At 49.5% G+C, this 12,729-nt stretch overlaps 2 protein-coding genes across 3 annotated transcripts in view; one reads left to right on the top strand and one right to left on the bottom strand.

Moving 5' to 3' along the window:
• Positions 1–2,104, bottom strand: part of LOC122538499 — a 175,760-nt gene extending 173,656 nt beyond the window's left edge. For both annotated transcript variants that reach the window (XM_043672638.1, XM_043672639.1), the window contains exon 1: positions 1,924–2,104. In XM_043672638.1, the coding sequence (XP_043528573.1) occupies positions 1,924–2,078 (155 nt within the window). In that variant the 5' untranslated portion in view covers positions 2,079–2,104. The remainder of the gene's footprint in view (positions 1–1,923) is intronic.
• Positions 1–6,317, top strand: part of LOC122538501 — a 45,784-nt gene extending 39,467 nt beyond the window's left edge. Inside the window, exon 4 of the mRNA XM_043672644.1 lies at positions 6,126–6,317. Coding sequence (XP_043528579.1) covers positions 6,126–6,225 — 100 coding nt within the window. The 3' untranslated portion in view covers positions 6,226–6,317. The remainder of the gene's footprint in view (positions 1–6,125) is intronic.
• The last annotated feature ends 6,412 nt before the right edge of the window (positions 6,318–12,729 follow it).

The following is a 12,729-nucleotide window of genomic DNA, read 5'->3' as shown; positions in this document are numbered from 1 at the left end:
CGATAGCGTTATTAATTCACCGTGGTCCTTCGGACAAACCTCGTTGTTCCTCGAACTCGTGCTTGTTACCGTGTTGTACCAATTTACGATGTCCTTCCCGGTGTGTTTCGCCGTGTGAATCGTTTATCGGCTGTCCCGGTGCGGGAATAGTTCCGTCGTGTGTTGCGGTAAATAACGAGGCTACACGCGCCTCGAGCTCTTCGTTCGATCGAGGATGCGGAGAAAAAAATCCACGATCTAAATCATTTTTTTTCCCCCGAGCTATGTTTACCGGACGTCGTGTGGGCGACTCCTCGGTATACGAAATAACGTTTGAATTATGATAATTCCGTCGAACGAAAAATTGAAACATCCTGCTTCGAATTTAAACAAGCACCTTGAACGAGTGGTGCTGACCAATAACTAACGAGATCTCTCGTTTCTCATTCGACGCGTTAACTGCAAAGATCCTTTTTCATCCTTTGCCTAAACTCGGCTGCACAGGCTCGACGTCCGCCCACTGCTACACACCCCTGCACCGAGTATTTCGCAAAAAGCCTCAGTCTCATAAATAATTGCCAACCAGTGCGGCGTTCCTTGGCAGTCGTAGCTGAGAGGTGTCACGGAGAGGTTTCTACGAAGAAACGCGAGTTTCCCCCCTTGGATCGCCTACATACGCGCAATCTGTCTGAGCCCACGGTTGTCTGTACTCGGTTGCCGATAATATCTCGCGACCGTTTCTCGAATTACAAATGATAATTACTCTCACGGAGAGATCGTGCTCGTCTTCGCGTTCAGTTGAAATCACGACGAGCACGCTGACGTAGCCCGACCTCGTCGTCTCGGATTCCACGGTCGACTATTAGCGAACCTAGGCCTTCTCACGCACCGCAAGGACCGCGAATTCTGCAGATTGCTTTTGCTTCCTGCTTCGTCGCGGCTCATTCTCCGGCTGCCGATCAACCGGTATACCGTTGGCTATAATCCTCTGCCTCGATGCACGGACGCGGCCGGCAGATTAGGCGACCACGTTGGATAATGATTGTCGGATGGTTCCCACCGGTTGACCAGGATCCCTTCGGAACCTTCGGTGACAGCGTTCGCTGAGATTTATTTCGAGCGGCGACCGAGGAAACGGCGATCGATACTGGACCTAGATTACGCTTTCGTAGGCTGACATGAGTTTCGTCAATGCCACCAGCACGGCGGTACAATGCTCGTTTCAATTTCAAACGACAAATTGAGATAAACTGTTATTTAATTGGTACCCCTCCTGACATTTGATCGGAATCGTTAACGAGAGCGATTGTCACGTGGAACATTGTTTTTCATTTCAAAGGCGACGTTTCGTTGATTCGTTCGATCGTTGTACATTATCCGCGAATAATTCGGAATGGCTGATAGCTCCAAATTATCGATATCGTTATAGGATTTTCTTAAACCGCGTTTCGGCTGCCAGACTTTGCGCTAACGTTCTCGTCACGGTTCGTGCAACTTTTAACAAGGCGTATAACGGTCTTTTGACTCTAATTTCACACGTTTCTCCAACGTGTTGGTCGAGCAATGCGGCTTACGTATTTTCGAAACCGTGAAATTCCTTCCGCAATTGATCAGCGTACACGTATCAACGATATCAAACAGAGACGGTCAGACTGAGACGGTCTACTTTCGACACTTTCGAGTCAACAAATCACCGACCCCAAGTATTACTAGCTGGACGAAGAAAATTTCAATTTTGAATGTACGGAATTAACGTCGTTGGTAAACTTGGTTCGCTTCGACACCTCAAAAGCAAGGGAATGAAAGAAAACGCTCGAGATTTGTTCGTCGCACGAAACAGATCTCGAGACGATTCGAGCCTCGTGCGTTTCTACTTAAACGCATTACCTCGTAACAGGTGTAATTTTACGGGCCGTGTCTCCTTCGTATGGTCTGTTTTCTTACCTGTTGCACTGCCTCTTGAGTTCCCGCCGGATACTGCTGCGCGTGCGGATGAACCTGAACGCTCCGCTGCCCAGCGAGCTCGCTCTCTTTTCTCCCTTCTCGAACATTGGCAGCCACTGCTCGGCCTGCAGGCCATTCCGCACGTTGTCATCCATATCTGTCGGACCGTCGGTCGGCCGCCGCCGCCGCCGCCAAGCAGATTGTCCCTGTCCCGGTCTGTTTCTTTCTCTCTCTCTCTCTCTCTCTCTCTCTCTCTCTCTCTCTCTCTCACCGTTCCTTCGGAGTCACTTCACCGCACCCGTGTCGAGAAATGGAACCGTCGAGTTTACCTCCTGTCGTCGTCTCATCGCAGTGCGTAGCAGCCTTTAACCTCTAACGGACTGGTCAAGTTTCTCGAGACGAAGCCAGGTTCCTCTCTTGATTAAGCGAGCATCGAACCGCGGAAAGTAATAGTCGAGATGTTGACCGTCGATCGATAGCGTTCCGACGTTCGTCTCGGCGCGTTCACGTTGCCTCGTCGAGTGGAACGATCTGCTCCTGTCGCATCTCTCTCCGCGAAACGATTGTTTTTAGAGTGACGGTGAGGCCGATCCGTGTTTACGTCAGTTGACGGCACTCGCACGTTTCCGCTATTATCCCGCGATGAAATTACGCCTACTGCCGCAAGTTCCGTCTAGGCAAAGCGTCTCCCGGTAGCCGCCTGTTGGATCTGTTGCTCTCGATCGCGATTTCCAGATTACTCATGCGCGTGGCGTAGGCCGAAGCGAATTACATAACGGCCATCCTCGTACGCACGCAGCGACGACGCGCGTGTGCACGCACGAGCCTCCTCGTGGCAGTGTAGCCGGTCTCGCGGCTCGCGCGACCGGTCTCTCGTCCTACCAGTCGACTTTGTCCAAACGATCCACCGATGCCACCCTGCGCACCTTACCTTCGCACACACTGTGCCACGCTCGGCTCCGTGTCCGTTTTCAATGTCCAGTGCTCGTGTTTGTGTCCGTGTCCGTGTCGATGTCCCTCTACTTTTTGACGCTCGACTGAATCGAGCACGATGCTCTTTCACGAAATCGAATTTTCGGTGGTTAACGGTGTATCCTCCGGTTCTTCCACGAACATCTCCTCGCCCCGTCGAAACACACCGTGTAGATACACGCTCCGGACGATGTTCTCCTGCCTCTCCACAAGCAAGACTCCCTCTTTTTCTCTCTTTCTCTTCTTCTCTCTTCCTTCTGCTATTAGCGAAACTTGCTATTGCTGCAACCTCGACGAATACGCGGAGAAACACGATCCACCGAGATATCCAACCTCGTAACCGGCAACTCGCGATCTCGTATTTCGTGGGCCGACCCGGAAGTTTTCGCGCGGACGGTCACGAACGGACGCCATCACGATGCCGAATACCGCTGGTTTTCGTACCGTGCCGCACGATATGTTCCCTCACGATCCCACGCCGCGGGCTGATTTTCGGTCGGCCCGGTCGAAAGATCGCGACACACGCATTCTCGACCTCCTCGAGATGCCAAAGCCAACACGTTTCGGTGAAGTTCCGAAGAGGCGAGTTTTCACCGGCGATCGCTCGCCGTCTCTTTTTCCTTTCTCCTTTTTCCTTTTTCGTCCAAACTCGAGAAGCTACGGCTCTCTCTCTCTCCTTCGAGAAAGACAGAGAGAGAGAGAGAGAGAGAGAGAGAGAGAGAGTAGCAGCGGTAGAGTTCCGGCTTGGTCGGAGAGTCGCGTGCACTTGGCCGCGCGAGACGAACGTCTGATTACTCGTTACCGCACTGGCAGGATGTTCCGGAGTAACGTTGAACGTGCGCTCGATGTGGAATACCGGCGTCGGTGCATCGGTTCACCGTTCGCGTTCACGGTACCAGCAGCAAATGTGGCCTCGAGTGGTAGCGCTCTGAAGCGACACCTGTGAGGAGACGCTACCCTCTTCCTCTTCTTCTCGTGCCTTCTTCCACGCCGCTGTGTTCGCCCACCTCCTACGTCGGCCCCTCCTCCGCCTCCTTCTTCTTGTTTATCTCGATAACGACGGTACCGTGAACACCCTCGCCGCTGCTTCTAGATCGTTAAGGGGCATCGCTGCAACGTCAGTGAAAGGAGATGGCGATCGCCCTCGCGAAATTGCCACCGACGTCTCCCTGCGAATTTTTCCTTCTCCAACGCGTTCTTTCGATTTTCGTTTTCTCTCTCTCGTTTTCTGTTTTTTTTTTTTCCTTTCTACTTTGTACTCTGTCAACAGTGTATTTCCAATTACGGAGACACTCGCGGTGAAGACGCACAAGCCGTAGCAGCAGCAACGACGATGATTATCAATCACGAGCACAGGACCCCCATTTCCTAATATACTTATTCGTTCGCCGGCTCTTTCGAGCCGCGTTTTTCGATACACTTGTCAATTAACGACGGGCAAAAAGCCCGTCCGTCGACTCGGCGTCTCGCGTCTATAATAGAGACGCGAGAGGATCTTAACGATTATTACAGGGAATAAAACTACACGCGTCAATCGACGTGATCGGGCAACATCCTCTCGCAATAAAAGCACGTAGCGACCGTGCGGTGTACCAACAGCAACTGTCCGGCGTTCCCTTTTCTCTTCTAACCCTGCGCGCGCTCGAGTTCGAGTTCGAGTTCCTCCGCGTTGGCTTTCTTGCCCGTTCCGATCCTTCTGCCCGTCGTCAAGCTCGTCGAATGCTTGCTTCTCTCACTCCGTATATATACGTACTCTCTATCTGCGTATGTGTCTGTCTGTCTTTGTCTGTGTGGTGTATGTGTGTGTGTATGTGTGTGTGTGTGGATACACCGCGTGGCCAAGTTGCATCGACAATAACAGCAACGACGACGACGACGACGACGGTAACGAGCGTGGATCGCCTGCGATGCGCTCGCCAATAAGACTCGAGCTTAATTGCCCGCCTGGTTGGCCACGCCGTGTTGAGCGTCGTTTCGAAATTCTGCGACCGTTTCCCGGCCGCATCGTCTTTCACCACGCCCGGTTAAGTTATGAAAAGGGACCAGTCGGATTGGATGAATAGGACGACGGGCAAAAAGAGAAACGATCGACCGTGAGGAAACATGGAAAAATCGGTCCGTGCCATTTTTGCCACGGTTCGAGCGAATTTACTGGGCAAAATTGGTGGCGGCCAGTGTGGCAAGCAACGTGCCCCATTATTATTCCACCGCTACGAGCGGACATTGCTCGATGCCGAGCGGTTAAGGAACGAAGAAACGGAGGTGGCACGGCCGCATTATAATCGGGTTGCGTCACGATAATATCAACTGAGAAAGCGGAAACGATAATTCGCCGGGCGGATAAGCTGCTACAGTTCACCTCGCTGCCGGCTCGCTCGCATTTTCTCTCCACCTCCGCCGGATCGTTGCACCTGCGTCTCCGACGTAATTTCGTAATTTTCGTCGCGAAATTTGATCGCGTTTCTTCCGATCGTTCTCGAAGAAAGCCAAACGACGAAGAGAGTTGCGAGACGAGACGATGAGCTAATAGGCAGTTGGAAGACGCGGCGGGACGAGCAAAAAATTGGTTAAGAGGTATTAGTATAAATTATCGCTCATTCGCGTGACCTCGGCTGGCAATGCCATAACGACGGAGATCGTGAAAAAAACGGGAGACATTACACTCGCGAAAAGAATCGCATTCACGAGGGGAGAAGATATTCCTCGTTAAATCGCGCAATTTCCCTTCGAAAACTACCCGTTGCTCCCCCCCCCCTCCCCCTTCCCTCCCCTCCTTCTCCCCCCGCTTCCAATTTCTCGGATCTATCCGAGGATAATAATAATAATAATAACGCTTCTTTATTGCATATCAAAATACAAGAACAGAGCGAGCAACAGAGCCGGGATAAAGGATAAATGTAGTTTACCTATAAAAGCGCGTTCGGTGGAGACGCGGCTGCAGCTACGCGCTATTGTAAATTCAACCTTGAACGTAACCAACCGTCGCCGGCTCCAAAGATACGTCGTTGGATAGGTACCTATCCGGTTAAAATGGCGAGGGGGGGGGGGGACAAGCGACGAGGCGGAAGGAGGGAGGAATGAACAAGCGAGAGGAAAAATTCGATATCTCAACATATCGGGAAAATATTTTACAAACGCCGGGTCCAAAGACTGGCGCGATTGTTCCGCCCGGGACATGCAAAGTGTTTTCGAACGATCGGCCATTAACAGATGTCGTCGGGTGATTTCAGGGCGGTGTGCACGATGCTTAATAGCCAGAGCAAGCGCAGGAAAAGCAAGAAGCAAGAAACGACCGAGGGGAGAGAGAGAGCCGAGCGCGTTCGACGGTGAAAACAGGTGAGTAACGGCCGACAGCCCCCGAGTCTGCGAGCACGTTGTGTGGAAGTCGATCTCAGGGCCGTCGAGTGTGGCGAACCACGGATGGTGCGCGGATGGTTCTCCCGTACGAGCAGAGGGTCACGGTCACCAGCAAGGTCGTAGCCACGATTGTGTGCACGGTGCTTAATGCATAGCGCCCGTGAAAGAGGATAATGGGCCCACGAATTTCGCGATACGTAGCCTCGTGCGGCCGCGGCCACGTCCACGTCCACGTCCACTGTGTACACACACAGAGCGCGACCCTTGCAATTACGCTGCGCCGCAAGCTCGTGCCTATCGACGCGGATAAATTGAAAGAAAACATCGTTATCCGACGTTATTTTCAGCCCCCTTTCCTCCTACTACGCCAGATGCCTGCCCGGGGATAAACCACCGGAAAAAATTCTATCCTCGATTGCACGTACGCCGATCCTGCTGCTCCGTCGTTCGAGACGTTCCAGAGACGATTGCCACGTGAAATTATCCCGCGATAATGTGAAGAAAATGCATACCGGGCCGACCTTCCTCCGCGGCTCCCAGCGAAATTCGATCGTTCGGTCAATAACTGACGGTCTTTGCGATCTTATTTTCTTGAATTCGAGTCAATTCATCCGTTCGTACGTTCTTTGTTAAGGAACAGTCGGCTCGAGCGTACAAGTACTGCCTACTGTTGCAGCGCGCTCGATGCCAGCGGGTGCTATTCCTAACTCGAGCATCGCACGCCCGAGTTCACGAAAGCATGGATAATTACCCTCGCGTCTATCGCAGGGGTTCGCATCCAATCGGTCGACTCTACGCTTTTCTTCCAAACTTTTCCGGAAACTGGGCATTTCAAAACCGCGAGCATCGCGTGTAAAAAGGGACAGGTGACAAATCATTTTACCCAAGAAACAAATTGTAATTTGTTCAACCGATGAAAATATTAGAAATTTCGAGACACGACTCTTGAGCCTTCAGACTGTCTAGTATCAGTGGCGTGAAACGCAATCGCTCTGTTCAGACTTCGAATAGCTTGGTCGAGATGATCAAATAACTATTGTAGTGTATTTTTATATAAATAATGTAATTATGACTTCTTTAAAATAATTCAGCAATTTACTAGTTATTGTTACATTGTTATTTGACAATTTAATTTACTCAGTTCAAAAATAATTTACCACTAAAAATTCATTTTTCCATTAGACGTCATTACATTCCTCTTTGCCTTGAAATTTAAAGATAAGATCGTCTCACAATGGAAACTTGATTATCATACTCAAATATAAGTGACGCAGTGATCAATGTGTTAATTAGGCCCTGGTTACTGAAGGTCCTTCTCTATTTGAGAGTAAAACTGTCGCCAGTTGCTCTCGAGAGTATTTCTCGCAAATAGATACTGCTTCTGAGAGTCGCTCAACTGTTTGAGAGAAAACAATGGAGAGAGAAAGAAATGGAGAATACTCTCGCGAGAAACTCTCAAATGACTAGAAATACCTTAAAATGACTAGAATCTAAAGCACTTTCTTCTCCACGATGGAATCGAAACTGCGTCGCTCGCCACTCGGCGACACGAATTCCAGCGAGTTTCACACGAACGAGTGAGAACGGGACGATTATCGCTTGATTCTCCGTCATCGTAGCCGTCTGTGTTTTCTTTACTTTCGTTTCGGCCGCGACGCGATGCGGCGTTGAACGCTTTCTGAGGAACGCGGGTTAAAAAGGGTCGGGGCCCCGACGCTTTTGTCCGACAACTTGAGCGACTTGTCCGTGTGAAAGCGAGGCGCGCACGCGTGTCCGAGTCCCGCCGGGTCCATTCAATCGCAGCCTGTAATTATACGGAGTCGAGGAGACCGAGCATCGATCCGTTTCGAGAGGCGTCGCTGACAATGGAGCCAGCCGCTGCTTCGTTAACCGGCCGATTAAAATAGAATGGACGCTGTCCGTGCATCCGTCAGCCGAATGGCACGCTGCGACGTCCGATTTTGCTCGCTCGAGGATGCCACTTGCAACAAGAGACTATTATTCCGCTTGTTGACGTCCACGGTTCGGGAGAAAACTCGGCAAGCTCGAGCGGAATGCAGCGATTAGAACCTCCGAATAGACGTTTATGGGTCAGGTGATTTCTAACGAGCCTGTCAGATTTGACTGTCTCCGATCTGTTGCGCAATACGCGTTACTTTTCGCAAGAAAAGTGTAATTCAGCGTTGGAAGGTGAAGCGTGGCAAGCAAAGTCTATAAAAGACTCTCACGCTCGAGGAATTATGATACGATTCACGCACACGTGGCTTCTGCGTGCTTCCGTTGCAAACTTGGCTCCACTCGTAGCTCGTTGAAGTTACGTACACACGTGTTTGACTCGGTTGGAACGGTAGCGATTGAAAATTGAAACGTAACTTTCCTCGGGAAAGACAAGCTTCGGAGACACTTGGAAACGCGTGCCGGTGACACGCGTGACAAATCACGCTGACGTTGGTTTACTCTGAGAAGCAGCGTGCCAAGCAGGCAACTTCTTGGCAATGATTGCACGTTTCCTCGACTCGCCGTCCGACCCGCCTACCACCCACGAGATCGCTTTCCATGGGAAATGACATGCGAAAGTGTTCGTCACGGTGGAAAAAGAAACGGAAGCAGAACGAGAAGGAAAGCCACGAAGAAGAAACAGACGGCCGTGTTCGTGACACGCTCTGGCGCACACTTCGTCTAGCTGCTTCCTCGGGGACTGTTCCACCGTGTCCGGTTCTCTGTCGCAGATGTTGCATCTGGGTTAGGAGGTCTCCTCTCTGGACGATACTTGGAAACGGGCGATTTGTATCTATTAAAGTCCACGTCCACGGTGGGTGTAACGTAATTTCCAGCGATCTCGGCAATTTGTACCGGCGTTGTAACGGCGTTGTACAGTGGAAAAAGAAACAGCCGCCGCCGACTAAGCCGCGCGATGACGATAAATTAACGATAATAGAGCCAGTGACGTTGAATTAAGCGCCCCTGTGACACACTAAGGGACCGAGTCTCCTCCACCGCGCCGGATCATATTTGCAAACCCGTTCAGTTACTCTATTTGCATCCGTCGGTATAGCCAGGCAGAGAGAACGTATGTATGTACGTACCGCGTACCGAGATTAACCAAAAAGTCAACCAGGAACTCGGTATCGAGAACGATACCGTATCGTCGTTTGGCAAACACCGAGTTCGGATGCAGTCAGGCGAATTCTTCGTCCATTATTCGCACGCTATGGGGAGAGAGGTTTGTCTCGGTAACCGCTACGATTACGCTACGATTTTAATAGGAGGCCATCATCCCTGACGATCTTCCCACATAAAGTCGCAGCGGGCACGGACCGTGTCCAGACGCGAGCTGTTCCCTGCACGACTTCGCCGATGAATGCAAACCGTCGTGTAATACAATTTTATCCGTAAACACACGATCTTGGGAAATTAATACTCGCTGCACGCCAACTACACGCTAACAGCTGTAGTTACACAGCATTGTGCGCGTTCTCGCATACGCGGCCATGAAAAGTGATTAATAGCAGCCGTGTCGAATCGTCCGCTTATGCTAATCCACGTGAAAGTCATTGCGCCGAGATCTTAATTACTTCCATCGCAATGACGCCGCGAATCTACTTTCACCAAGTCGAGAGAGGTTCCATCGAGTGGGCGATCGATCCTCTCTGCAACGCGCGATCCTCTCGGCCGACGGTCGATTTTTCGTTTCGCTGGTTTCGCGGACCACGCGATGGAGCGTCCAGGCTCCAGCGAACGTGGGACGAGAATGTTGTCCACCTCCACGAACGAGCTTCTTCCTCGCCGAGCTTGTTCGTCGTATCGCGAGCAACGGAGACAGCTCGCACTGGCAACGTCTCAATGTCTCCCTGTTGCTTTATTTTTAATTACGCTCTCGCCAACTGCGGTCTTCTTCCCTGTCCACCGGGCAGATTTATGACCGAGACTGAATTATGGTTCAGCTAGATTTTTGGAAAAAATTCATTCTTTTTGGTCAACTTTTTTTTTTTACTGTGGTGCGACAACGGTACGAGACGAAACGTGTTTCAGTTTGGTTTCGTCGCACAGGGGACCGATTCGAGTCTTTCTAGTTTTCTCAATCTTCTGACCAAGTGCAGCGTCGATGTCTATATCGACTCAGTATTCTCTCTTCAGCAAAGATGACAACACATAATCCCGGCGAATTACAGTTACCCGCGGCGTTCAGGTAACCGTAAAATTTCTTTTGACCGAAAGCATTCGAAACGAGGGAGCTTCCTCTTGTAACAATCGAACGGTGATTTATCTCGGTACCGAATAATCTTGAGAATCGGAGCAATCGTGACTGAACGAATCGAACAGCGTCGCATCTGGCTCTGTTCGTGTAACGACGATGTTTCTGTACGTGCAAAAGGAAGCTGGTTAGGCATCGTCGCGATGCCACGCTCGCCTCGAGGACGACTCGCGATACTGCACAGAACTTTCGACCATTTAGGTCGAAACAATCGTTGCACAAAGTCGCAAAGTGCAGCGACATCGCGACGAGGAAGATACACATTGCCGGCATATCTTGATGTTTTTAATTTCCGAGCAAGCGACGCACGCAAGCACGAGCTACGACGCCAAGTAGTCATTAAGTCTCGTCGTTAAGGGTCAGCTTGGCGTGGCGTTCACACCGAAAGAACCCGTGCATCCCTCGATGGAGTCTCGTGTAATCCTACGAATAATATTTCATTTCCCTCGCTGTGTGTATTAATTCGACGACGAGATTAGTTTGTCACGACGTCGACTTGAGGTCTTACGATCTCGGAGAACCAGACGGTTAGGAGAGTCGTTGATCGCGTTAAGGGCAGAGCGGGGTCTTAAACGGTTCGTGTTAGATTAATTTGGCGCGTCGTAGCCGCCGGATCGAGACAATGCCAACAGTTAGAGAGCTCGAAGACTATAAAGCGGACGATGTAATTACGCGTTGAAAAGGATCCTCGTTCTTCGTGACGCATGCTCGATAATCATCGCCGTGTGTAAGTAAGAACTCGGGGATGAGAAAAAAGTGATATCCGACGAAGTTTCGTTTCAACAAAGACCTGTCATCTGTGGAACATCAGAAAAACGATATCTCATCTTTCACCACACGTTCCTACTATAATTTCGTCTTTAATCTCTCATCCAAGGACTGCGACTTCTTCGAAGTCTATCGACGTTATACTAAGTAGATATTTGTACAGAGTGAACAGAAAAGGGAGTATATAACTTCCTAGGGTAGACAGTACTTGCCGAAACGTGAAAAAATGTCCTGATAAACAAGAATCGAAGAATTAATAGTATAAAAGGAAATTTCTTCGCTTTCGAGAATTATCATATTGTATGTAAGTAATGGTTTACTTTGTAATTTCTTCTTTTTCTGATTACAGAAGGTTTCTGCGTGTCCTTCTTTCATTTTCATAAAATTCGTAATAAACAATTACATACTCTTTCAAATATTCCCGGATACGTTCTAACTTTTTCACAAGTTCATTTTTCACTATTTTACTTTATATTTCTTGATATAATTCGTCTATGTCATTGGTAGTTGAAAAGTAACATTCTCGATTGGAATAATGTAATTGAAAGATGTCACTGTATTAGTTTTTCAATTGTTCACTGACAACAAAGATGTGTAATTATTACTTGTCCAGTAATGCTGTGTCTCATAACAAGATAATTATACATAATAATAATAACACATCTAGAGAATAGAAAGATGGATAAATAATTCAGTATTTACACACGATACGATAGCTTTCGAGGCGACAAAGTTCGTAGCTTCAACCGAAACAAAAAACTGTTTGCAACTTTGAAACTATTAATTTTTCGATCCATGTTTAATACGACTTTTTTTCACGTTTCGGCGAGTACTATGCACTGAAAGTTATGAACCCTTTTCCTTCTTCGTCCTGTAATTTATTGTCCACGTGCGACACAGCAGCATAATTGTTTCACGGAGGGCGCAGGATAGCGGTGTAATTGAAACGGAATTAGTTCGATCGATCAGGATCGTTCCTGGAAAATGAACGAAAGAAAATGCTTCCTCAACGAGATGGCACGATGGCGGTGGGCACGACTGGTCAGGTTCGCAGGCCTCGCTTCACCGATCACCGCGGTAATAATATTCGTGATCTGTTTTACGTTCGTTTTCTCGTTTACACGTGGTTATATTACTCGCGGACAAATCTAATCGACCAACGGCTGTCATGTGTGCCTCCGTTTCGGCGAGACAGCGTGAATCATCGCGGATCGAATTGAAGCACGTAACAAACCGCCGAGGTACTGCGCGTTCGCATGCGTTCTCGCGCTGATTTTCTCGCGGCCGAATCGATCGAACGCCAGTTTCTTTCGCGGAGGTGGTTAAACTCGTCGAAAAAATTTGATCGCTGAAGCTTCTTGCTTGGCGCAAGAGCGCTAGAACGAGAACGAGAATTTAAAAGCCGCGCTGAATTTCGAGAAAGAAAGACGACGTGCACGTGTCTTTCGAATTCG

The sequence above is a fragment of the Frieseomelitta varia genome, unplaced genomic scaffold (genome assembly GCF_011392965.1).
Source record: "Frieseomelitta varia isolate USP_RPSP 00005682 unplaced genomic scaffold, Fvar_1.2 scaffold_165, whole genome shotgun sequence".
Taxonomy (NCBI): Eukaryota; Metazoa; Arthropoda; class Insecta; order Hymenoptera; family Apidae; genus Frieseomelitta; species Frieseomelitta varia.
This window is presented reverse-complemented; position numbering and strand designations above follow the sequence as displayed.